This window comes from Thalassophryne amazonica, chromosome 10 (genome assembly GCF_902500255.1).
Source record: "Thalassophryne amazonica chromosome 10, fThaAma1.1, whole genome shotgun sequence".
NCBI lineage: Eukaryota > Metazoa > Chordata > Actinopteri > Batrachoidiformes > Batrachoididae > Thalassophryne > Thalassophryne amazonica.
The window spans coordinates 62,696,269-62,723,729 of record NC_047112.1 but is presented as its reverse complement, the minus strand read 5'-3'; the positions used below and the strand labels follow the sequence as shown (position 1 = coordinate 62,723,729).

Below are 27,461 nucleotides of genomic sequence, written 5' to 3'. Positions count from 1 at the left end.
TTCGTTTGATGTCGCCTCAGCCTTAGCAAAGTATTTTTAGAGTACAGTTTCAATGAGTAAGGTGAGCGTTTCTGTAGACACCATGGTGTCACTCTCTGTTACATGTTGAGTGTTTCCTTTTGTTACATGCGACATTTGAAAGGTTAAAGTCAATCAATCAATCAATCAATCAACTTTTTTCTTATATAGCACCAAATCACAACAAACAGTTGCCCCAAGGCGCTCCATATTGCAAGGCAAGGCCATACAACAACTATGAAAAACCCCAACGGTCAAAACGACCCCCTATGAGCAAGCACTTGGCCACAGTGGGAAGGAAAAACTCCCTTTTAACAGGAAGAAACCTCCAGCAGAACCAGGCTCAGGGAGGGGCAGTCTTCTGCTGAGACTGGTTGGGGCTGAGGGAAAAAAAACAGGAAAAAGACATGCCGTGAAGGGGGGCAGAGATCGATCACTAATGATTAAATGCAGAGTGATGCATACGGAGCAAAAAGAGAGAAAAAAAAAAACAGTGCATCATGGGAACCCCCCCACAATCTACGTCTAAAGCAGCATAACCAAGGGATGGTCCAGGGTCACCCAATCCAGCCCTAACTATAAGCCTTAGCAAAAAGGAAAGTTTTAAGCCTAATTTTAAAAGTAGAGAGGGTATCTGTCTCCCTGATCTGAATTGGGAGCTGGTTCCACAGGAGAGGAGCCTGAAAGCTGAAGGCTCTGCCTCCCATTCTACTCTTACAAACCCTAGGAACTACAAGTAAGCCCGCAGTCTGAGAGCGAAGCGCTCTAATGGGGTAATATGGTACTACGAGGTCCCTAAGATAAGATGGGACCTGATTATTCAAAACCTTATAAGTAAGAAGAAGAATTTTAAATTCTATTCTAGAAATAACAGGAAGCCAATGAAGAGAGGCCAACACGGGTGAGATATGCTCTCTCCTGCTAGTCCCCGTCAGTACTCTAGCTGCAGCATTCTGAACCAACTGAAGGCTTTTTAGGGAACTTTTAGGACAACCTGATAATAATGAATTACAATAGTCCAGCCTAGAGGAAATAAATGCATGAATTAGTTTTTCAGCATCACTCTGAGACAAGACCTTTCTGATTTTAGAGATATTGCGTAAATGCAAAAAGGCAGTCCTACATATTTGTTTAATATGCGCTTTGAATGACATATCCTGATCAAAAATGACTCCAAGATTTCTCACAGTATTACTAGAGATCAGGGAAATGCCATCCAGAGTAACGATCTGGTTAGACACCATGCTTCTAAGATTTGTGGGGCCAAGTACAATAACTTCAGTTTTATCTGAGTTTAAAAGCAGGAAATTAGAGGTCATCCATGTCTTTATGTCTGTAAGACAATCCTGCAGTTTAGCTAATTGGTGTGTATCCTCTGGCTTCATGGATAGATAAAGCTGGGTATCATCTGCGTAACAATGAAAATTTAAGCAATACCGTCTAATAATACTGCCTAAGGGAAGCATGTATAAAGTGAACAAAATTGGTCCTAGCACAGAACCTTGTGGAACTCCATAATTAACTTTAGTCTGTGAAGAAGATTCCCCATTTATATGAACAAACTGTAATCTATTAAACAAATATGATTCAAACCACCGCAGCGCAGTGCCTTTAATACCTATGACATGCTCTAATCTCTGTAATAAAATTTTATGGTCAACAGTATCAAAAGCAGCACTGAGGTCCAACAGAACAAGCACAGAGATAAGTCCACTGTCCGAAGCCATAAGAAGATCATTTGTAACCTTCACTAATGCTGTTTCTGTACTATGATGAATTCTAAAACCTGACTGAAACTCTTCAAATAGACCATTCCTCTGCAGGTGATCAGTTAGCTGTTTTACAACTACCCTCTCAAGAATCTTTGAGAGAAAAGGAAGGTTGGAGATTGGCCTATAATTAGCTAAGATAGCTGGGTCAAGTGATGGCTTTTTAAGTAATGGTTTAATTACTGCCACCTTAAAGGCCTGTGGTACATAACCAACTAACAAAGATAGATTGATCATATTTAAGATTGAAGCATTAAATAATGGTAGGACTTCCTTGAGCAGCCTGGCAGGAATGGGGTCTAATAAACATGTTGATGGTTTGATGAAGTAACTAATGAATAAATCAATACGTTGATCAATTATTATATCATTTAACAACAGGGACTTAGAAGAGAGAGACCTAATGTTTAATAGACCACATTTAACTGTTTTAGTCTGTGGTGCAATTGAAGGTGCTATATTATTTTTTCTTTTTGAATTTTTATGCTTAAATAGATTTTTGCTGGTTATTGGTGGTCTGGGAGCAGGCACCGTCTCTACGGGGATGGGGTAAAGAGGGGATGGCAGGGGGAGAGAAGCTGCAGAGAAGTGTATAAGACCACAGCTCTGCCTCCTGGTCCCAACGCTGGACAGTCACAGTTTGGAGGATCCAAGAAAATTGGCCAGATTTCTAGAAATGAGAGCTGCTCCATCTAAAGTGGGATGGATGCCGTCTCTCCTAACAAGACCAGGTTTTCCCCAGAAGCTTTGCCAATTATCAATGAAGCCCACCTCATTTTTTGGACACCACTCAGACAGCCAGCAATTCAAGGAGAACATGCGGCTAAACATGTCACTCCCGGTCTGATTGGGGAGGGGCCCAGAGAAAACAACAGAGTCCGACATTGTTTTTGCAAAGTTACACACCGATTTAATGTTAATTTTAGTGACCTCCGATTGGCGTAACCGGGTGTCATTACTGCCGACGTGAATTACAATCTTACCAAATTTACGTTTAGCCTTAGCCAGCAATTTCAAATGTCCTTCGATGTCGCCTGCTCTGGCCCCCGGAAGACAATTGACAATGGTTGCTGGTGTCGCTAACTTCACATTTCTCAAAACAGAGTCGCCAATAACCAGAGTTTGATCCTCGGCGAGTGTATCGTCGAGTGGGGAAAAACGGTTAGAGATGTGAACGGGTTGACGGTGTACACGGGGCTTCTGTTTAGGGCTACGCTTCCTCCTCACAGTCACCCAGTCAGCCTGCTTTCCCGACTGCCCGGGATCTGCCAGGGGGGAACTAACGGCGGCTAAGCTACCTTGGTCCGCACCGACTACAGGGGCCTGGCTAGCTGTAGAATTTTCCACGGTGCGGAGCCGAGTCTCCAATTCGCCCAGCCTGGCCTCCAAAGCTACGAATAAGCTGCACTTATTACAAGTACCGTTACTGCTAAAGGAGGCCGAGGAATAACTAAACATTTCACACCCAGAGCAGAAAAGTACGGGAGAGACAGGAGAAGCCGCCATGCTAAATCGGCTAAGAGCTAGTAGCTACGCAACCTAGCGGATTCCTAAAAACACACAAAGTGAATAATGTGTAAATAATTTAGAGGTGATTCAGCAGAAGGAGTGCCCCAATCAAGGCACCAAACAGGTGCCAAACACCAAAAACACCAAAAATAAAAAAAATAAAAACGAAAGCGTTAGCAAGCTAGTTAGCTTGCCAACGCTGATGAAAGTTAGCTGATAAAAGTCCACCCAAAGCAGTCAATACTTATTGTTGTATCACTGATTGCGTTTGTCAGCTAATCCAGTGAAATATATGTGGATTACTTGCTGTGCATTTAAATCACACAGGAGGAGAAGCAAAACGCAGCTACCCTTGAGCAGCCATGTTTGTTGCCATTTTGACGCCGGATGCCCTTCCTCTAATCATCCATCCTACATGGAAAAGTACAGCAACACTCATCACTCACTCATCTTCAACCTCTTATCTGGGATCAGGTCATGATGGCAACAGTCTCCAGCAGGGGACCCCAGACTTCCCTTTCCCAGGCCTCATTGACCACTTCTGAATGTAGACCCTGAGGCATTCCCAGGCCAGTGTGGAGATATAATCTCTCCTAGTCCTGGGTCTTCCAAACCACCTCAGCTGGCTCCTTTCAATGCAAAGGAGCAGCAGCTCTACTCCAAGCTCTCCATGGATGACCGAGCTTCTCACCCTATCTCAAAGGGAGACACCAGCCACCTTCCTAAGGAAGCCCATTTTGATCGCTTGTACCTGCGATCTAGTTCTTTTGGTCATGACACAATCCTCATGACCACAGGTGAGAGTAGGAACAAAGACTGACCAGTAGATCGAGAGCTTTGCCTTTTGGCTCAGTTCCCTTTTCATCACAACAATACGGTAGAGTGAATGCAATATCGTCCCTGCTGCGCCGATTCTCCAGCCAATCTCATGTGCCATTGTCCCCTCACTCGTGAACCAGACTCAGAGGTACTTGAACATCTTTACTTGGGCAAGACCGCATTCCCCTACCCGGAGGCAATCCACCAGTTTCCTGCTGAGAACTATGGCCTCAGATTTAGAGGTATTGATCCTCATATCAGCTGCTTCACATTCAGCTGTGAATCGATCCAGTAAGTGTTGGAGGTCACAGGCTGATGAAGCCAACAGGACCACATCATCTGCAAAAAGCAGCGATGAGACCCTGAGCCCACCAAACTGGAAACCCTCCTCCCCCGACTACACCTCAATATCCTATCCATGAATATGACAAACAGAATTGGTGACAAGGCGCAGCCCAGGTGGAGGCCAACCCCCACCAAAAACAAGTCAAATTTACTGATGAGAACCTGAACACAGCTCTCGAAATTGGATGGCCCAGAGAAGGGACCCCTTCACTCTATACTCCCGCAGCACCTCCCACAGTATCTCCTCGGGTACCCCATCATATGCCTTTGCCAAGTCCATAAAACACATGTAGACTGGGTGGGCACGATAAGGTGATGGTTCCTTTCTGAGAACCATCACCTTATCGTAGTGGAGAAGTTTGTGTGCTGCTATGAACCTGAGAGCTGTATTGTATGGCGCCTTTGTGTTCCTGGTACGGTCTCCCACGGCAAATAGGTCTCAGGCAAGGGGCCAGACTAAGAATGGGTCACAAGACACCATGAAAAGATGAGGTAGAGGAAATGTGACCCGGCCCGGAGGATGCCCGGGGCTGGGTCTGAAGCCAGGTCTAGATGGAGGGCCCGTCAGCGAGCGCCTGGTAGCTGAGCTTGCCACAGAGCTCAGTCAGGCACAGCCCAAAAAGGCAATGTGGATGTTCCATCTCCACCCTGTGGGCTCATCATCCACAGGGGGAACCGCTGGTGTCGGGTGCGCTATCCCATGGGTGGCAGTGAAAGTCAATGGCCTCAGCGGACCAGACCCGGGCGGCAGGGGCTAGCTCTGGGGGTGTGGAACATCACCTCGCTGTGGGGGAAGAAGCTTGTGCGGGAGGTGGAGCGATACCAGTTAGATCTGGTGGGCCTCACCTCCGTGCACAGCCTCGGCTCTGGAGCCACAGTCCTTGATAGGAGTTGGACCTTATTCTTCTCTGGGCAATGTTCAAAGCTTCCATTGCTGAAGCTGCAGTGGGGAGCTGTGGCCTGAAGGTCTTAGGTGCCTCAAGGGGTGGCAACCCTCGAACACTGTAGTGGACACCAGTCGTCAGGGAAGCCGTACGACTGAAGAAGGAGTACTTCCGGGATATGTTATCTCTGAGGACTCTGGAGGCAGTTGCAAGGTACCGACAGGCCCGAAGGGCGGCAGCCTCTGCTGTGGGGGAGGCAAAGCATGGAGTGTGGGAGGAGTTTGGAGCAACCATGGAGAAGACCTTTCGGTCAGCACCAAGGCGCTTCTGGCGGACTGTGAGGCACCTCTGGAGGGGAAAACGGGGAAACCATCCGAGCTATTGTAACCTATTGTAATCTTTCAGGGAGGAAAAATGCAACAAAAGTAAATTGATCTTTGGATGCAGTGCTGAACCCTTGTGGTGGAGAAAGAACTAAGCCAGCAGGCACGACTCTTGATTTACTAGTCAATTTACACTCCTGTCATGAACAATGGGCAAATATCGGAAGCAGGAAATTAAGCAAGTGCAAGAACAAGGTCACGGATACAAGTGGCGGAAATGAGGTTCCCCTGTCAGTATCTGGATTACACTACTAGACAAGGTGATGAGTTTAAATAACTGGGAGGGACTAAGAGTCAAGCCACTGCTTCTTTGCACTGAAAGAAACCAGCTGAGGGGATTCAGGCATCTGGTGAGGATGCACTCTGTTGGTCTCACTTGGGAGGCCTTCCAGGCACATCCAACTGGGAGAAGGCACCGGAGACAACCCAGAGGACTTGGCTGAGGGTAAGGAAATGTGGGATGACCTGCTTGGTCTCCTGCCAGTGTGGCCCGGACTCAGACAAGCACAAGAATATGAATGAATGAATGAAGTACATTAAACATCACATTTAAACTTTCTGATTTACTAATATGTTTCCATACTTTACCACATGAGGTCTTCTATTTTTGTGCCTTCAGAGTTTTGTAATGTAGACTTCCTTAAATACTTAATCCACTGTGTCACATAAGAGGATTTCTGCTTGTTCTTTCCTACGAGTTGGTTTCTGCTCTCATAACTCTGTTACACATCAACTTTACGTTGTTAGGAAATAGTAGGTGTGACCTTGTTAACCCCCAAAATCATGAATCTGCTGCAAATTGTAAATTATCCGCAAACCGTGAATGGCAAAACGTGAATACTGAATAACTACAGTATCTCATGAAACGTGAACGCACATCTCGCAAAACGTGATTTTCTTCATGACTACGGAACACCATGTTCAAACATAAGGACGATGATAAGTGTACATGGTACAAGAGCACCCTAGGCTAAAATCAATGATCGATTTTGTGATCGTATCATCTGATCTGAGGCCACATGTTGTGGACACTCCGGTGAAGAGAGGGGCAGAACTGTCAACTGGTCACCATCTGGTGGTGAGTTGGATCAGAGGGTGGGGGAGGATTTTGGACAGACATGGTAAGCCCAACGGATAGTGCGGGTGAACTGGGAATGTCTGGAGGAGCCCCACTGCCCAACAGATCTTCAATTCACACCTCCCTCGGAGCTTTTCTAACATCCCTGTGGAGGTTGGGGGCATTGAACCAGAATGGGCAATGTTCAAAGCTTCCATTGCTGAAGCTGCAGTGGGGAGCTGTGGCCTGAAGGTCTTAGGTGCCTCAAGGGGTGGCAACCCTCGAACACTGTAGTGGACACCAGTCGTCAGGGAAGCTGTACGACTGAAGAAGGAGTACTTCCGGGATATGTTATCTCTGAGGACTCTGGAGGCAGTTGCAAGGTACCGACAGGCCCGAAGGGTGGCAGCCTCTGCTGTGGGGGAGGCAAAGCAGGGAGTGTGGGAGGAGTTTGGAGCAACCATGGAGAAGACCTTTCGGTCAGCACCAAGGCGCTTCTGGCGGACTGTGAGGCACCTCTGGAGTGGAAAACGGGGAAACCATCCGAGCTGTCTACACTAAGGATGAGACTCTGTTGACCTCAACTGGGGATGTAATCCGCCAATGGAAGGAACACTTTGAGGAACTCCTGCATCAGACCGGAGCGCCCTTTATACTAGGGGCAGAGCTGGACACTGATGGAGGATTATCATCAATTTCCCTGGTGGAAGCCATTGAGATAGTCAAACAACTCTGCAGTGGAAAGGCCCCGGGGGTTGATGAGATCCGTCCAGAAATGCTGAAGGCTCTGGGTGTGGAGGGACTGTCTTGGATGAAACGTCTCTGAAACATTGTGTTGAGGTCTGGGACAGTGAATGAGGAGTGGCAAACTGAGGTGGTGGTCACCATATTTAAAAAAGGGACCATAGAGTGTGTGCCAATTACAGGGGCATCACACTACTCAGCCTCCCTGGTAAAGTCTACTCCAGGGTGCTGGAAAGGAGGGTTCAGCTGATAGTCGAACATCTGATTGAAGAGGAACAATGCGGGTTCTGTCCTGTTCATGGAACAACTGACCAGCTCTTCACTCTCACAAGTAGAGCAAACTACACTTAAATCAGTGAAGAAACAGACGCAGCTTTTAATGGAGAAATAGGCTCAGTTTCTGAGGCCGTACATACGAGGTCTGTTAGAAAAGTTTCTGACTTTTTTTTTTTTTTTCAAAAACTATATGGATTTGAATCGTGCGCTTGCATCAGCCAAGCTTGAACCTTCGTGCACATGCATGAGTTTTTTCACGCCTGTCGGTTGCGTCATTCGCCTGTGGGCAGGCTTTGAGTGAGCACTGGTCCACCCCCCCATCGGATTTTCATTGTCAGGGAAATGGCTGAGCGACTGCCGCTTTGCTCCATGAAAATTTTTTCAGAAACTGTGTGAGACAGCCTGGTGGAAACCATTCGTAAAATTCAGATGGCTTTCGGTGAAGATTCTATCGTCGTCACACAGATTAAGGAGGATTACAAACGGATTAAAGACGGCCCACAGCGGCGGAGGGCGCGCCGCGCTTCGAGTGGCCATCGACAGGCTGAAATGACCAGATCATTTCCAAAGTGAAGGCTGTGTTGATCCGGGACATTGTGTGACTACCAGAGAAATCGCAGAAAATGTGGACATCAGCACTTTTGCGGCACATTCCACTGTTACAGGAGATTTTGTAATGACAGACGTGCGGAGGAATTTGCGCGTCGGGACGGAGCTGCTCATGGCGCACAACAAAAAACACCTCCGTGTTGGAAGTCTCACAGGACATGTTGTGGCATGCCCAGCTGTTACACAATTTCTCGGATACTTACTTGACTGAAAAGCCACCGAAAGCCGTCTGAATCTTCTGAATGGTTTAGAGTCAAGCCACTGCTTCTTTGCACTGAAAGAAACCAGCTGAGGGGATTCAGGCATCTGGTGAGGATGCACTCTGTTGGTCTCACTTGGGAGGCCTTCCAGGCACATCCAACTGGGAGAAGGCACCGGAGACAACCCAGAGGACTTGGCTGAGGGTAAGGAAATGTGGGATGACCTGCTTGGTCTCCTGCCAGTGTGGCCCGGACTCAGACAAGCACAAGAATATGAATGAATGAATGAAGTACATTAAACATCACATTTAAACTTTCTGATTTACTAATATGTTTCCATACTTTACCACATGAGGTCTTCTATTTTTGTGCCTTCAGAGTTTTGTAACGTAGACTTCCTTACATACTTAATCCACTGTGTCACATAAGAGGATTTCTGCTTGTTCTTTCCTACAAGTTGGTTTCTGCTCTCATAACTCTGTTACACATCAACTTTACGTTGTTAGGAAATAGTAGGTGTGACCTTGTTTACCCCCAAAACCATGAATCTGCTGCAAATTGTAAATTATCCGCAAACCGTGAATGGCAAAACGTGAATACTGAATAACTACAGTATCTCATGAAACGTGAACGCACATCTCGCAAAACGTGATTTTCTTCATGACTACGGATATTTCGTGTCACTATAAAATAATTTTTGATCATTAATGGAGCAAATCACAAGAACAAGATAGCAAATGCGTACATTCTCCAAAATATATTCAACAACTAATCAACAACTCATGCACGTCTTTGTTGATTTTAATATTCTACCATAAAGCCACACCTGAGTAAGAGAAACATATGCATGTATGTGCATGTATACATACGCAAATTAGGTATATATGCCTATTCACAATGTGGGGAAAGCTTAGAATCATAACTGACAGTAAAGCAGGAGAAATATTTACATAAGTTAATATATTTTATCAGAAATGTATCAAATGCCCGGTTGCAAAGATCTAGTGAATATCTGTTTAAATCAGAAATCAGGAGTTGTCTGCTTGTCTCCAAAATGACAAATTAACATTTACAAAGTAATATCACAGAAAATTTTAAACTATGAAATATTATAATATCTTGCCTTTCAGTCATTTGGCCTTACAGTAGACAATTCAGATCAATTTTTTGTTTCAATTCATTTAATTTAGATTCACACGAAATGACAGTACAAAACTGAATATGTTTATAAGTGGATGGAGGTACTGAAAGGAATTGGCTGAAGCAATGATAATGTAAACCACAAGTTAAAAACCAAATGGACATTTATATTATTTAAATACACAATCACATCAATGGGTTTAGGCATTATATTTATGAATTATATTGAGCATGTCACTCACTACGTTGTATTTATAAGTACAATATTTTCTATAAAGCGTATATTAGCTGTCATGTAATAACTGACATTTGCTGATAATGTTCAGTCAATTATCAGCTAGACTAGAATTTTTTTCTATTTGACTGTAAAACAAAGATGCACACTGTAGCCTATTACTCAAGAATCTATCATTAATACAGGGCATTGCTTTCCTCCAAAAAGTGTTCTTTAAAAGCCCAAGATGTTTTTTTTTTTATGTTAGATTTAACTATTTATAAATTTTCATTGTATGAATGTTTTAGTTGCTTCAAAACATTGCTGGCTAGTTTTTAAAGAATATAAAATTCACATTAAACAAATATAATGCACATTTGAACATACAATTATATTTTATGTAAAAACTAATTTTATTTTCTGCAGCTATTGCTTGGAATGATATGTCATATAGTGCATTTAAACCCGCCAATACATTGTGAAATAAGCATACAACTGCCATTTATAAATAGTATGATTAAGAGAAAATTATTATATTTTGCAAATGAACACCATTTTTTCCACGAACGTTTAAAAACTACATACAATAATAACTGTAAACAGCAGTGTACAGGTAATATGAAGCCAATGACTGGTGATATGCGTGACACACTGAAATATGTGGTCACATTTTTGTATTATTTCCTTGAGAATTGTTTAAAGGGAGTATGGTTTTGTGAGAGATTTAGTTTTAGTGTAGTTCCACGTTTTGCCAGCGTGGGGACAGTCTCCCAGTGAGACGGCTTAGTGTACTCAAAAGCCCTCGTCTTCAGAACGGCAGAAGCGAGGAAAGGAGACGCACTGCTTCTCTGCTCGTCTCATTATTTTCCTGTTATTTACAAGACAATTAATCTGCCAACAGTCCTCTTGTACGGGGCCTGTTACATATGTGCAGTTAATAGGCCAAACTGTCAACGTGCAGGTATTGTTATATGGCTGGGGGGGCCGGGCTGCCGGTTTGTTTCTGTTTTTTGGTTTTCCTCCCAGGTGGCATGCGTTTGGGACTGAGTGGCTGTGTTGCTGAGGCTGTCAGGACCTCACCCTGATCACCTGCGACTCGTCAGGACTCACAGCTGTGGTGCATCTGGATGGATTGGAACATGTTGGCATTTAAGACTGGAGTGCACAGTGTGTATTTGCCAGAGACTCGACCTTGTGACCAGACGGGTGAGATCGTCGTCTCGGGAGCCATCTCATCAGCAGCGGATGCTGAGAACGTCCAGGTTTGATGCACAGTCTGTGAAAGAGGAGGGGGTGAGGTCTCACGCTCGTCAGCACACTTCCTGAGGTACGTTAGATTTTGTGACTAACAGTTATACAGTCAGTAAATGTGGTGTCCCTCACACCTTATTGTATTGAGCTGTTTGTTAGTCATGTATCAGCTTCCACTGCAGTGGAGTTTTGTGAACGGGAGGTTCCATGCCTGCAGGTTGGGAAGCTGATCAGTAATCAAGCCAGGAAGTGTTTGCTGTTTGTACACCTTTAAGTGTTCTGTGTGTAGAGTGTGGACTCTCATAATGGTTCCTTCTTTCACAGACTCGGTTGTTGCGGCCACCTGGGGGGTGTCGGCGGGGTCCTTGGGTCCGAAACAGCTTCTGGCTCCGGACCGTTAGCGCTGCTGGGAGCGCACCACGCCAGGCCGCACCTTTTTGTTATATTATCACTGTTATGTATTAAATTCAGTTAGCCTTTGTACCGTGCTCTGCTTATTTCATACTGGGTCCTTCAAACGCTGGTCGGTTCTCCGAGCTGCGTCCGACACATAACAGTAGTCTCTGGCCAAACATCACGGACCCAGCGGTAGCAGAGACGGTAACGCGCCGGGAAGGCGGCAGCAGACGTTCAGTGGTTATCCGGATCAGTTGCGGGGCTCTCCGCCCGGAAGGTGCGTGTTTGAGACCCATTACTGGATACTGATTTGTGCTCTCTTGCAGCCGTGTTCCTGTGTTGTGCCTTATCCGTGGGTCGTGGTGGAGTGTGACTGGCGACGGCGTCGCGTCACGCTCCGACCGGATAAGAGGTGTAAACGGGAGCTGCAAGAGTGCGTTTGTAATGGGTTCACGCGCACGGCGGAGCTCTGTTAGCACGGGTCGCTGGGCTTCCTGTGTTACAGTCGTAGCCCCGTTTCCCCGGACAAAGGTAACTACTGCGTCTGTTTTATCAGCTCCGGCGTTATTTAGTTGAGCACATTTTGGTTGTGTGTTGCACTCAGCTGCGCACATAAGAGCAGCTCGTTTGTTTTTTCTGTCGCCAAAGGGGTTTTTTCATTTTTTGCACTCTGGTTCCCCCTTGTGGTGACTGAATCACGTTACCGTCAAGCTCTTGAGTAGGAACAGGTGTGTTCCATTTGGTTGAGCTTGACGGTATAACTCACTGATTTGTTTTGTGTTAGTTCATTTTGTGTGGGATTTTATTTTTTTTTTGTTGTCCACTATTTGTCTGGGGTTGTGACCCTGCAGCCTGTTTGACAACGAACAAAAACAAAAAAGAAAACAAAAAAAACAAGAGAAAAGGACCCAACCAACTGTGTGTTGGTCTGTTTGTTTTTTCTTTTATTTCTTTTTGTTTCACATCCCCCGGGGTTAGATGGAACGGTCCCCTGGGGGGTGATGGGTTGTTTTTTCTCTTTGTTTTTTGTTATGCCCTCTCTTCTCCTCTGACTCCAGCCGGGTGTGCCGTAGTGTCGGCATTGCTGGAGGGGTGCAGTTAGGTTGTGCTGGGCGTTTCCCAGGTAGCCTCTGCACCCGGGAGGGGAGGGGGGGGTTTGGGGTGTCTTTTTGTTTTCCCCCCCCAGTTTCCGCCCTCAGGGTTTGACTGTGGTGTCCTCTGGGGGGGAAGGGCGTTGGGTCCATCTAGCCGTGGACGGCCGGGGCTGGGTCCATGGGTCATGAGGGGAGGCGTCTCCTGGGGTTGACGAGTGGTCCTCTGGGAGGCGCTGGTAGTCCCCGTGGGTGACGTTGGATCCCAGAGGGACCTCGGCCGTGGTTATTACTCCTGGAGCTGGCGGGTGGCCCTCTGGGGGGTGTTGGTCCCTACGTGTCGTTTGGGGGGAGGAGGGGGGGTATTTTGGCATTTTTGTTTGTGAGCTCAAGTTTGGGTTTTTCTGTTCTCCCCTTCCCTGGGGTTTGATGGAACGGTCCTCTGGGGGGGGGAGGGGGGGTGTTTTGGCATTTTTGTTTGTGAGCTCACGTTTGGGTTGTTTTTCTTTTCTCCCCTTCCCTGGGGTTTGATGGAACGGTCCTCTGGGGGGGGGGGGGGGGGGGGTGTTTTAGTATTTTTGTTTGTAGGCTTGGGTTTGGGTTGTTTTTCCTTTCTCCCCTTCCCTGGGGTTTGATGGGACGGTCCCCTGGGGAGGGGGGGGTGTTTTGGTTGTTTTGTTTTATGACTAATCACACATGTTTGGATAAAGGCTGACCGCACAGGTGTAAGAACTCCTGGCCACACCTGTGCTAAGAGACTGTCAGAAACAAGGGCAAAGATGCAGCCAGTTCAACCAGTCTGTTGGAGGATGAACGCAGACGCGGTTTCCAGCCATGGTCCCTGGAGGGGGGTGTTTCTCCTGGGCCAGGTGTGTGTGGTCGCCGGGAGGCTTCCCGTGAGGGTGGGGTACTGTTATATGGCTGGGGGGGCCGGGCTGCCGGTTTGTTTCTGTTTTTTGGTTTTCCTCCCAGGTGGCTTGCGTTTGGGACTGAGTGGCTGTGTTGCTGAGGCTGTCAGGACCTCACCCTGATCACCTGCGACTCGTCAGGACTCACAGCTGTGGTGCATCTGGATGGATTGGAACATGTTGGCATTTAAGACTGGAGTGCACAGTGTGTATTTGCCAGAGACTCGACCTTGTGACCAGACGGGTGAGATCGTCGTCTCGGGAGCCATCTCATCAGCAGCGGATGCTGAGAACGTCCAGGTTTGATGCACAGTCTGTGAAAGAGGAGGGGGTGAGGTCTCACGCTCGTCAGCACACTTCCTGAGGTACGTTAGATTTTGTGACTAACAGTTATACAGTCAGTAAATGTGGTGTCCCTCACACCTTATTGTATTGAGCTGTTTGTTAGTCATGTATCAGCTTCCACTGCAGTGGAGTTTTGTGAACGGGAGGTTCCATGCCTGCAGGTTGGGAAGCTGATCAGTAATCAAGCCAGGAAGTGTTTGCTGTTTGTACACCTTTAAGTGTTCTGTGTGTAGAGTGTGGACTCTCATAATGGTTCCTTCTTTCACAGACTCGGTTGTTGCGGCCACCTGGAGGGTGTCGGCGGGGTCCTTGGGTCCGAAACAGCTTCTGGCTCCGGACCGTTAGCGCTGCTGGGAGCGCACCACGCCAGGCCGCACCTTTTTGTTATATTATCACTGTTATGTATTAAATTCAGTTAGCCTTTGTACCGTGCTCTGCTTATTTCATACTGGGTCCTTCAAACGCTGGTCGGTTCTCCGAGCTGCGTCCGACACATAACAGGTATAGCTCATGAAAATTAAGACTGCTTTGACACAGATCTTTTGATAGTGACCCCCCCAGCCCCCCCAATTTTTTTTGCAGAGATAGGGTTTTTGATCAAGATTTCCTAAAGCAACTGACCTATGAACTACTTAAAGTGAAATAAAATATATATCATGAATGATATTCACACTTTGTGACTTAGCTTTGCAAGACCTGCTTTTGTCTTTTGTGGGATATTTTATTCACAGTTTGCAGCAAAATGATTAATGGTTCATGGATTTTCACAGTTTGTGAAATTTTTTGTTAACGGTTTGTGAATAATTCACGATTTGCAGCAGATTCATGTTTTCATGTTTTCCTTCCTAATCTTAATCCATCATATAACAGCTTCTACACCAGGGAGAGACAGATGGCCTTCTCATTTCATATCAGACCTTTTTCTAAACCCTTGCAGGTTTTCCCATAGCTGTGCACATACCCTCCTCGCAGTTGTGCCCCTTGTAAGGCCTTGGACAGATGCAACGGTAGCTCTGCCACAGGTTGACACACTGCCCTCTGTTTTGGCACGGCACATCCAGGCAGCGATCCCTGTGACTGCAGCCAGGAGAAACGTTCACTACAGATTCGCTCAGCCATTCCTCAGGGAGAACAAGCTGCCAATCCACAAACACATCCCGCATGCAGCCGATGAATGCTGGGAGCTCACTGCCTCCATTTGTTTCCTCCAGCACTCCTCCTATTAAGGTGCTCTGAGTGTGTATCACATCTCCAGCCAGGCTGCTTTGGGCTGAGGCCACCATGTGGCACTCGTAACTCTCACAGATCCAAAAATTGTCCAGAAGTTTTAAGCTGAGTACGCGATTTCCAAGCACGGCCTCGACAGAATGCCACTCTCCATCTGTGACGTTGCGTGGAAGGTCGAGAGCTTGGATTACACTCTCAGAGTCCACCTCCTCCCTGAGTGTGAGGTGAAGCCTTCCCTCATCCAGCTCCAGGCTCAGCACCATCCCTTCAGTGCTGCGCTGGAACAACACCCCCTTCGCCAGAACCGTCCTGAAACTCAAGGTGATGTTGCAGAAGAACTCGGTGTCCACCAGGGGGCTCTGCAGCAGCAGGTAGCCACTGCGTTCAAAGGAGAAGGTGGTCGAGGTGGTGCAGTGGGGGCCAGTGTAGCCAGGTGTGCACAAACAACTGTAGCTGTGAGTTTCATCCAACAGGAAAGGAGAGCAGGAGGCGTGATTCTGACAGTCATGGGCATCACAGCCTAGAAGCCTCACGTCACAGTGAACACCTCCATACAGGAAGGCGCCAGGGCTCAGGCTGAGGCAGTGACACGTGTAACCTCCAACACCGGCCTCGCACACTCCGCTGTTCTGGCAAGGACTGGGGTCACACGGATTCATCACCTCCTGACACAGAGAACCTGCAAGCACAATGGGACAAAAAGACTTAAAGAACACTGAGCAACATGTCCTGGGCAACACTTAAATAAACTTTGTTGTCATGGAATGTTTACATATTTAGTATAACAAACTGGGGCTTCATTTGAGGTTCTGTGGATGCTGTATTGACATGGTTTGAGGTAGCATGGCACAGAAGGTAGTAGGAACTGAGGTGAAAAAAGGCTTTATCAAAAAACAGGCAAGGATTCGGTACACAGGTTTGCAGCCAGCAGAGTGGAGGTAACAGGTAATCATGAGGGAGAGGCGTTGTTCAAAAGACAAGCAGAGTTTGGGTTCATGGTGTGGCGGAGATCAGAAAAACAAGCAGGGTCAAAACAGGTGAGCCAAACAAGACTGCAAAAAAGGTGAGGATGTGATAGGACTTTGTCATGTAAAATTATTCATTTTTTGTCTTACAGATAGCCTGCCTAAAACTTTTGCATCTAACTTTGTACTGAATGCCCCATGTAACCTAATGAGCTAAGCAGCTGCATTATTAAGCACATTGTTTGTGCCTGGCCTTCCCTGCCATCCTCCACAGCAGAAACTGTGATAAGAACATTCTTTTTCAGGAGTTTTCGTGGGAAAGCTGAACAGTTTTAATTACTGGCAAAATGTATTCATGTGTACATGACTGTTGCTGTGCAACCCCACCTTTCCTGAGTGTACAAAAGAGCATTTTTAGAGTTGCGTTTCGCGCACACTTATACAAAATCCTGTTGTATTGATTTTGACTTTGCGTGTGTCTTCGAGGCCTCGAATTAAAAGCCTATTATTTTGACAATCTGTCAATTCTCTGACTTTATTTCCACAAACAGCCTTAGGACAGCTTGATTTATTATCTTTTTTACCTCAACAACTTCAACAAACTGGCAGGGGACAGAGAGACAGTGAGGGCTTAAATACAAGGCAGGATAATCAGGGCGTGAATGTGAAACAGATGAAGGGAATGTTCTGGAAGGGGTTGTGACTGAACGACACAGAGGCAGGTGGAAGACAGTGTGGTGGGACAAAAGCAAAGCAGACTGAAGGAAGAGAAATAAGAGACAGAAAAAACAACGGTGAATAACATCAAATGCCAAAATAAAGACCCAAAAACCAACAATTAACATGAACCAAAACAAAGGGGCAAACTAGGAAATAAATGCTAAGACCAAACAAGAATGAAACTCACAAGTGGCAAAAGTAGAATAAATAGATACACTCTAAAGCATTGCAGCCTCATTTAGTTATGTCTCGCTACCTCTTTAACATAAAGAGCTCTTACAAGTTTTCAATGTTGAACTCAACTTTACAAGTTGAGTTGAGTTGTAAAGTTGAGTTCAACATCCAAAACCTGTAAGAGCTCTTTATGTTAAAGAGAGGTAGCAATGTTTTAGCGTGTAATACCACATATGATAAAAACAAAACAAACAAGTGATTCAACTAATGATTACACAATGGAAACAAACACAGGCCGGACAAAAACTAGAATGGAACTGACGATGGCTAAAGTATAAAAGGTAATACAATTAATGATAACAAAATGGCAAAACAGACTACAGGCTAAACAGAAAATAAATAATGAATAGAAAACAAAACCAGAGACTAAAGAAACACAACCCAATAATAATAAAACGCAGAAGATAAATGATAAACAAAAACCACAAACAGATAATCAAAGACAGAAGCAAGGCATGGTGACCAAACCATAACATAACCCAAACCATAACCCTGAACGGGCCGAATCCTGACATGTACCAGACCATCGTAGTGAAGAAACAGCTGAGCCAGAAGGCCAGACTCTTGACTTGCCTGTTGATTTACACTCCTATCTTCACCTATGGGTATGAGCTTTGGGTAATGAACAAAAGAACAAGGTTGCAGATACATGTAGTGAAACTGAAACTCCTCTGTTGGGTATCTGGGCTTACACTCATCGACAGATTGAAAAGTTTGAATAGCTGGGAGGGACTCTGAGTAGAGCCACTGCTCCTTCACACTGAAATAAGCAGCTGAAATGGTTCAGGCATCTGGTGAGGAAGCTCCCTGGTCACCTCCCTAGGGAGGTTGTCCAGCTACATCCAACTAGGAGGAGGCCCCAGGGAAGACCGAGGACATGCTGGAGAGATTTTATCTAATACGAGGTCTATTAGAAAAGAAACCGACCTTTTTATTTTTTTATAAAAATATTTGGATTTGAATCACGTGCAATTACATCACCCAACCTTGAACCCTCGTGCGCATGCGTGAGTTTTTTCACGCCTGTCGGTTACGTCATTCGCCTGTGGGCAGGCTTTGAGTGAGGAGTGGTCCACCCCCCTCGTTGGAATTCCTTTGTCTGACTTCTTCCTGAGAGACTGGCGCTTTGCTTGATCAAAATTTTTTCAGAACCTGTGAGGCACATCGAAGTGGACACCATTCGAGAAATTCAGCTGGTTTTCGGTGAAAATTTTAATGGCTGATGAGAGATTATGGAGTGTTACTGTCGCCTTAAGGACTTCCCACTGAGCGGGACGTAGCGCCGTGCTTGGAGGCGCCGTCGTCAGCCTCTTTTGAGCTGAAAACCTCCAAATTTAAGCCTCTGTTGACCCAGGACGTCGTGAGAGAACAGAGAACTTTCAGAAGAGGTCAGGATCAGCAGTTTATCCGGACATTCCACTGTTAAAGGAGATTTTGTAATGAAAGACGTGCGGACGGATTGGCGCGTCGGCAGACAGCCGGCACGGCACACCGCCACAGGAAAAACACCTCCGTGTTGATAACCATTTGTAAAAACGAGGCGGCTTTTGATGGCTTTCAGTTGAGTGAGTATCTGAGAAACTGTTTAACAGCTGGACATGTTCCAACTTGTCCTTAAGGCTTCCAACGGAGGTGTTTTTCCTGTGGCGGCGCGCCGCACCGGCTGCCTGCCAACGCGCCAATCCGTCCGCATGTCTTTCATTACAAAATCTCCTTTAACAGTGGAATGTCCGGATAAACTGCTGATCCTGACCTCTTCTGAAAGTTCTCTGTTCTCTCACGACGTCCTGGGTCAACAGAGGCTTAAATTTGGAGGTTTTCAGTTCGAAACAGGCTGACGACTGCGCCTCCGAGCGCGGCGCGATGTCCCGCTCCGTGGGAAGTCCTTAAGGCGACAGTAACACTCCATAATCTCTCATCAGCCATTAAAATTTTCACCGAAAACCAGCTGAATTTCTCGAATGGTGTCCACTTCGATGTGCCTCACAGGTTCTGAAAAAATTTTGATCAAGCAAAGCGCCAGTCTCTCAGGAAGAAGTCAGACAAAGGAATTCCGACGAGGGGGGTGGACCACTCCTCACTCAAAGCCTGCCCACAGGCGAATGACGTAACCGACAGGCGTGAAAAAACTCACGCATGCGCACGAGGGTTCAAGGTTGGCTGATGTAATCGCACGTGATTCAAATCCAAATATTTTTATAAAAAAATAAAAAGGTCGGTTTCTTTTCTAATAGACCTCGTATAGCTGTCTTAGGAACACCTTAATATCTCCCAGGAAGAATGAAGGGACTTGGCCACATAAGAGAGGGAAGTGTGGGATGAGCTGCTTAATTTAAAATTCTTCTTCTTACTTATAAGGTTTTGAATAATCAGGTCCCATCTTATCTTAGGGACCTCATTGTACCATATCACCCCAATAGAGCGCTTCGCTCTCAGACTGCAGGCTTACTTGTAGTTCCTAGGGTTTGTAAGAGTAGAATGGGAGGCAGAGCCTTCAGCTTTCAGGCTCCTCTCCTGTGGAACCAGCTCCCAATTCAGATCAGGGAGACAGACACCCTCTCTACTTTTAAGATTAGGCTTAAAACTTTCCTTTTTGCTAAAGCTTATAGTTAGGGCTGGATCAGGTGACCCTGAACCATCCCTTAGTTATGCTGCTATAGACTTAGACTGCTGGGGGGTTCCCATGATGCACTGAGTGTTTCTTTCTCTTTTTGCTCTGTATGCACCACTCTGCATTTAATCATTAGTGATTGATCTCTGCTCCCCTCCACAGCATGTCTTTTTCCTGGTTCTCTCCCTCAGCCCCAACCAGTCCTAGCAGAAGACTGCCCCTCCCTGAGCCTGGTTCTGCTGGAGGTTTCTTCCTGTTAAAAGGGAGTTTTTCCTTCCCACTGTCGCCAAGTGCTTGCTCACAAGGGGTCGTTTTGACCGTTGGGGTTTTTACGTAATTATTGTATGGCCTTGCCTTACAATATAAAGCGCCTTGGGGCAACTGTTTGTTGTGATTTGGCGCTATATAAATAAAATTGATTGATTGATTGATAGTCTGCTGCCACCACAACCCTCAGAAAAGTGGCAGAAAATAAATGGATGAATGGTAGAGTTGACTGTAAATCAAAATATTCTGTGAAATATGTTATTGCTGAACAGTGAGTGCTGGGTCTCCTGATAACAAGCACTCATAAGAGGTAAGAGTTGCAGCAGAGTAGGTGGTTTCTATGGGACAGGAGCTGAAGAAGAAGAAGGAGCTGAACTACCTATATGGAGACCGAGGGTTCAATTCCAGGTGTGTGCTTCAGGCTATCTGTCTGCATCCTTGCATGAGACACTTTATTTGCGCTGTCTCAGTCCACCCAGCTATAAGCAGGTACCAACCTCGACTAGGGAAATATCTGCAGTGGACTGGACTCATAGACACGGAGTCACTGTACACCAGCCGCTGTGACATTCCACCAAGGAGCGTTACACAAGTGGATTTTCACTTTCCCTGAGGCATAGAGGGATAGATTTATGGTTTAAGCTTCTCCAGAAATATTCCACAGATACTGACACAAAAAAAGAGCCAACTGTGTCACAAAAGTATTCTGCTTTGAAACATTCAAAAAGAAAATTAAAGAACTGCTTCACAAAATCACTGAGTTGTTTTAAAACGTTTGAAACAAAAAATGGATTCAGAATATGATTCACTAAACGCTCAAAAAATAAATAAAACATGGTTTCAGAAAATTATTCACTTGTTTCAAATGTCTGAAACAGGAAATTAAGCAAGTGTGAGAAATGATTCTATGTTTTAAAATGGACTAAATGGACAATTTGAAACAACTGTTTCAAAAAAATTATTCGCTGTTTCACAATATTTTAAAAATTCCGATGACATCTAGTGAAATGTGATGATTCTGAAATGCAGAAATTGATTCATTATTTGTGAAACACTCAAAAAAGCTTCAGAAATTGAATTGCTGATTTACAAAATATGTGAAATGTGACTTCAACTCAACAGTGAGGATTCCTAGTTTTATTTTTTTTAAATTGCTATTTCAAAACCAGAAAATAAAACTTAAACAATAGCTTCCCATGATGTTTCACTTTTTCACATTGCTCAAAATGTGACAATTGTGACATTTCATTGACAGTAAGGATTCTTTGTTTCAGAAGACAAGTCACAGATTAAGTGCTTCAAAATGATCAAAATGCTATGATGGCCTCTAATGGACAGTTGGACACCTTGCATGAAAAATGGCTGGCATGGTACACTTGTTTGGCTGTAGTCATACCATTAATAGAATTTACGTCAACATGATGCACAGCACTATTTACAGTAATGTGTGATGATACTCTGGATACTTATCCATCAAACTTTTGAAAAATATTGTCCAATTCAACACACACACACACACACACACCTCTGTGTGCGTGTATGCGTGCGTGCGCATGGCTTTGATCACGGAAAAACATGGGGAGAGCTGACATTTGCCAGTATGCTTATGTATTTTGGGTCAAGGATGGATGCTGCGAAAACAGAAAGTTGATAAGACTAATATTTTTGGAGAAATTAGCGATATTAGCTAACAGCAGTGAACAATGGACATTGTGCTGCAGTGCATCATGGGGGTTTAAGGTTATGGAGTTTTAAATGTTGCTATTGTGGTTCATGTTAGCTTAATACTATTGTTAGTATTATGATTTATTATGTTATTTTTTTGTAGTTCAATTGGTTTAGTCAGTTTAGTTAAGTCTCATGTTGCCGTTACCATGAGTGAAATGTATATTGCGTTTGATGTCTTCTGCCACCATCACTGCGTCTAAAATAGAAGCATCTACTTGCAGCAGAATGAGGAAAAGACAAAAAGCTCTCCATGCATGTGTGCGTGTGTATAACTTCGATCATGGAGAAACTGGGGCCAGCTGACATTTGCCGTTTGGTATGCTTATTTATTTTGGGACAAGGATGAACACTGCCAAAACAGAACATTGATAGGACTAACAGCCTTGTTAGTGTTATTGATTTATTGTGTTTTTGTAGTTCAATTGGTTTACTCAGTTTAGTTGAGTGGATTGGACTAATATTTTTGGAGAAACTATGAATATTAACTAACAACACTGAACAATGGACATCGATACTTGCATTCTGGACTCACACACCATTCCAGCAGGGGTGGTAAATCATCTATATATTAAAAGCGTGAGTTGCATGTAAGTACATAATTATAAATACGTTAAAAATACATGGATGATACAAGAAAGTGAAAACATTTATTTCCATTGTGGTCCATTTAAAAATCAAATTACAAAATAGAAGTAATAATAATAATAATAATAATGGTGGGTATATGACAACAAGAACCTAAACAATTTATAAATATATTAAGACAGTAAACTAACATTTTAAAAATGATGTAATTAACAAGAAATAAAAGGGTTGAGTTCTTCCTCTAAAACATGTTGAGGTATAAGGTTCTATAAACATTCTAGACTCACACGCCATTCCAACTCAGCTACCTACTTTATAAACACTACCCAATCTAGAGCCTGTGGATCCCCACGGGCAACACGCTAGTGCGGTATTTAATCTCTGTCATGTGGTCCCACACACTGTAACTTGGTTGTTTAGAGAGGAAACAGAATACACAATTCATTAAAACAGATTCTCTCAATCTTGTTACAATTAAATGCATATTCTGTTTCTCTTTTAAACAACCAAATTACATGTGGTCCATTGACATAAACAGACAGAGTAAATCTAAGTTTCATTTCAGAGCGTGTAGTGGATGCCCTCTGCCCTCTTCAGATTACGCTGCTCACCATTCTCAACAATATGTTCAGTTTATCCTTTTTAATCCAGCCAAAACATATTAATGATACAAGTTTCCTGTTAAGCAGTCAGACTTATGAACCTGTATTACAGGATCCTACACAGGAAACTCCCTGTGTCGTGTTCCTCCTTTGATTCAGGTGCTGTCGATCCAGTTTCAGCTGACAGCAAGGACTTTAGTATGTTACTAGATAATTAAAACCCAGCTCACAAACATCTCTGCTCGGATATTGTCGGCGCAGCTATTTTAATGTTATTGATACAGTGGGACTCACTTCTTTTATGTCTCTGCATGTTTTGTTGGGACACTCTGGACATTTAATTTGCCCTGTAGTCAACAGTTGAGATCTATAACATAAACGTCATCCTGCTACAATCAATCAATCAATCAATTTTTTTATATAGCGCCAAATCACAACAAACAGTTGCCCCAAGGCGCTTTATATTGTAAGGCAAGGCCATACAATAATTATGTAAAACCCCAACGGTCAAAACGACCCCCTGTGAGCAAGCACTTGGCTACAGTGGGAAGGAAAAACTCCCTTTTAACAGGAAGAAACCTCCAGCAGAACCAGGCTCAGGGAGGGGCAGTCTTCTGCTGGGACTGGTTGGGGCTGAGGGAGAGAACCAGGAAAAAGACATGCTGTGGAGGGGAGCAGAGATTGATCACTAATGATTAAATGCAGAGTGGTGCATACAGAGCAAAAAGAGAAAGAAACAGTGCATCATGGGAACCCCCCAGCAGTCTACGTCTATAGCAGCATAACTAAGGGATGGTTCAGGGTCACCTGATCCAGCCCTAACTATAAGCTTTAGCAAAAAGGAAAGTTTTAAGCCTAATCTTAAAAGTAGAGAGGGTGTCTGTCTCCCTGATCTGAATTGGGAGCTGGTTCCACAGGAGAGAAGCCTGAAAGCTGAAGGCTCTGCCTCCCATTCTACTCTTACAAACCCTAGGAACTACAAGTAAGCCTGCAGTCTGAGAGCGAAGCGCTCTATTGGGGTGATATGGTACTACAAGGTCCCTAAGATAAGATGGGACCTGATTATTCAAAACCTTATAAGTAAGAAGAAGAATTTTAAATTCTATTCTAGAATTAACAGGAAGCCAATGAAGAGAGGCCAATATGGGTGAGATATGCTCTCTCCTTCTAGTCCCCGTCAGTACTCTAGCTGCAGCATTTTGAATTAACTGAAGGCTTTTTAGGGAACTTTTAGGACAACCTGATAATAATGAATTACAATAGTCCAGCCTAGAGGAAATAAATGCATGAATTAGTTTTTCAGCATCACTCTGAGACAAGACCTTTCTGATTTTAGAGATATTGCGTAAATGCAAAAAAGCAGTCCTACATATTTGTTTAATATGCGCTTTGAATGACATATCCTGATCAAAAATGACTCCAAGATTTCTCACAGTATTACTAGAGGTCAGGGTAATGCCATCCAGAGTAAGGATCTGGCCAGACACCATGTTTCTAAGACTTGTGGGGCCAAGTACAATAACTTCAGTTTTATCTGAGTTTAAAAGCAGGAAATTAGACGTCATCCATGTCTTTATGTCTGTAAGACAATCCTGCAGTTTAGCTAATTGGTGTGTGTCCTCTGGCTTCATGGATAGATAAAGCTGGGTATCATCTGCGTAACAATGAAAATTTAAGCAATACCGTCTAATAATACTGCCTAAGGGAAGCATGTATAAAGTGAATAAAATTGGTCCTAGCACAGAACCTTGTGGAACTCAGTATCAAAAGCAGCACTGAGGTCTAACAGAACAAGCACAGAGATGAGTCCACTGTCCGAGGCCATAAGAAGATCATTTGTAACCTTCACTAATGCTGTTTCTGTACTATGATGAATTCTAAAACCTGACTGAAACTCTTCAAATAGACCATTCCTCTGCAGATGATCAGTTAGCTGTTTTACAACTACCCTTTCAAGAATTTTTGAGAGAAAAGGAAGGTTGGAGATTGGCCTATAATTAGCTAAGATAGCTGGGTCAAGTGATGGCTTTTTAAGTAATGGTTTAATTACTGCCACCTTAAAAGCCTGTGGTACATAGCCAACTAACAAAGATAGATTGATCATATTTAAGATCGAAGCATTAAATAATGGTAGGGCTTCCTTGAGCAGTCTGGTAGGAATGGGGTCTAATAAACATGTTGATGGTTTGGATGAAGTAACTAATGAAAATAACTCAGACAGAACAATCGGAGAGAAAGAGTCTAACCAAATGCCGGCATCACTGAAAGCAGCCAAAGATAAAGATACGTCTTTGGGATGGTTATGAGTAATTTTTTCTCTAATAGTTAAAATTTTGTTAGCAAAGAAAGTCATGAAGTCATTACTAGTTAAAGTTAATGGAATACTCAGCTCAATAGAGCTCTGACTCTTTGTCAGCCTGGCTACAGTGCTGAAAAGAAACCTGGGGTTGTTCTTATTTTCTTCAATTAGTGATGAGTAGAAAGATGTCCTAGCTTTACGGAGGGCTTTTTTATAGAGCAACAGACTCTTTTTCCAGGCTAAGTGAAGATCTTCTAAATTAGTGAGACGCCATTTCCTCTCCAACTTACGGGTTATCTGCTTTAAGATATGAGTTTGTGAGTTATACCACGGAGTCAGACACTTCTGATTTAAAGCTCTCTTTTTCAGAGGAGCTACAGCATCCAAAGTTGTCTTCAATGAGGATGTAAAACTATTGACGAGATACTCTATCTCCCTTACAGAGTTTAGGTAGCTACTCTGCACTGTGTTGTTATATGGCATTGGAGAACATAAAGAAGGAATCATATCCTTAAACCTAGTTACAGCGCTTTCTGAAAGACTTCTAGTGTAATGAAACTTATTCCCTACTGCTGGGTAGTCCATCAGAGTAAATGTAAATGTTATTAAGAAATGATCAGACAGAAGGGAGTTTTCAGGGAATACTGTTAAGTCTTCTATTTCCATACCATAAGTCAGAACAAGATCTAAGATATGATTAAAGTGGTGGGTGGACTCATTTACTTTTTGAGCAAAGCCAATAGAGTCTAATAATAGATTAAATGCAGTGCTGAGGCTGTCATTCTCAGCATCTGTGTGGATGTTAAAATCGCCCACTATAATTATCTTATCTGAGCTAAGCACTAAGTCAGACAAAAGGTCTGAAAATTCACAGAGAAACTCACAGTAACGACCAGGTGGACGATAGATAATAACAAATAAAACTGGTTTTTGGGACTTCCAATTTGGATGGACAAGACTAAGAGACAAGCTTTCAAATGAATTAAAGCTCTGTCTGGGTTTTTGATTAATTAATAAGCTGGAATGGAAGATTGCTGCTAATCCTCCGCCCCGGCCCGTGCTACGAGCATTCTGACAGTTAGTGTGACTCGGGGGTGTTGACTCATTTAAACTAACATATTCATCCTGCTGTAACCAGGTTTCTGTTAGGCAGAATAAATCAATATGTTGATCAATTATTATATCATTTACCAACAGGGACTTAGAAGAGAGAGACCTAATGTTTAATAGACCACATTTAACTGTTTTAGTCTGTGGTGCAGTTGAAGGTGCTATATTATTTTTTCTTTTTGAATTTTTATGCTTCAATAGATTTTTGCTGGTTATTGGTAGTCTGGGAGCAGGCACCGTCTCTATGGGGATGGAGTAATGAGGGGATGGCAGGGGGAGAGAAGCTGCAGAGAGGTGTGTAAGACTACAACTCTGCTTCCTGGTCCCAACCCTGGATAGTCACGGTTTGGAGGATTTAAGAAAATTGGCCAGATTTCTAGAAATGAGAGCTGCTCCATCCAAAGTGGGATGGATGCCGTCTCTCCTAACAAGACCAGGTTTTCCCCAGAAGCTTTGCCAATTATCTATGAAGCCCACCTCATTTTTTGGACACCACTCAGACAGCCAGCAATTCAAGGAGAACATGCGGCTAAACATGTCACTCCCGGTCCGATTGGGGAGGGGCCCAGAGAAAACTACAGAGTCCGACATTGTTTTTGCAAAGTTACACACCGATTTAATGTTAATTTTAGTGACCTCCGATTGGCGTAACCGGGTGTCATTACTGCCGACGTGAATTACAATCTTACCAAATTTACGCTTAGCCTTAGCCAGCAGTTTCAAATTTCCTTCAATGTCGCCTGCTCTGGCCCCCGGAAGACAATTGACTATGGTTGCTGGTGTCGCTAACTTCACATTTCTCAAAACAGAGTCGCCAATAACCAGAGTTTGATCCTCGGCGGGTGTGTCGTCGAGTGGGGAAAAACGGTTAGAGATGTGAACGGGTTGGCGGTGTACACGGGGCTTCTGTTTAGGGCTACGCTTCCTCCTCACAGTCACCCAGTCAGCCTGCTTTCCCGGCTGCTCGGGATCTGCCAGGGGGGAACTAACGGCGGCTAAGCTACCTTGGTCCGCACCGACTACAGGGGCCTGGCTAACTGTAGAATTTTCCACGGTGCGGAGCCGAGTCTCCAATTCGCCCAGCCTGGCCTCCAAAGCTACGAATAAGCTACACATAGACCTCCGCCAAGGCAACATCCTCCTGGGTAAAAGCTG

At 44.4% G+C, this 27,461-nt stretch overlaps 1 protein-coding gene across 1 annotated transcript in view; it reads right to left on the bottom strand.

Annotated features, from left to right (window-relative positions):
- The window catches only part of crb1 (crumbs cell polarity complex component 1), a 114,036-nt gene that overhangs the window by 67,065 nt on the left and 19,510 nt on the right, over positions 1-27,461 (bottom strand). The window contains 1 exon segment of the mRNA XM_034180113.1: positions 14,920-15,864. Coding sequence (XP_034036004.1) covers positions 14,920-15,864 — 945 coding nt within the window.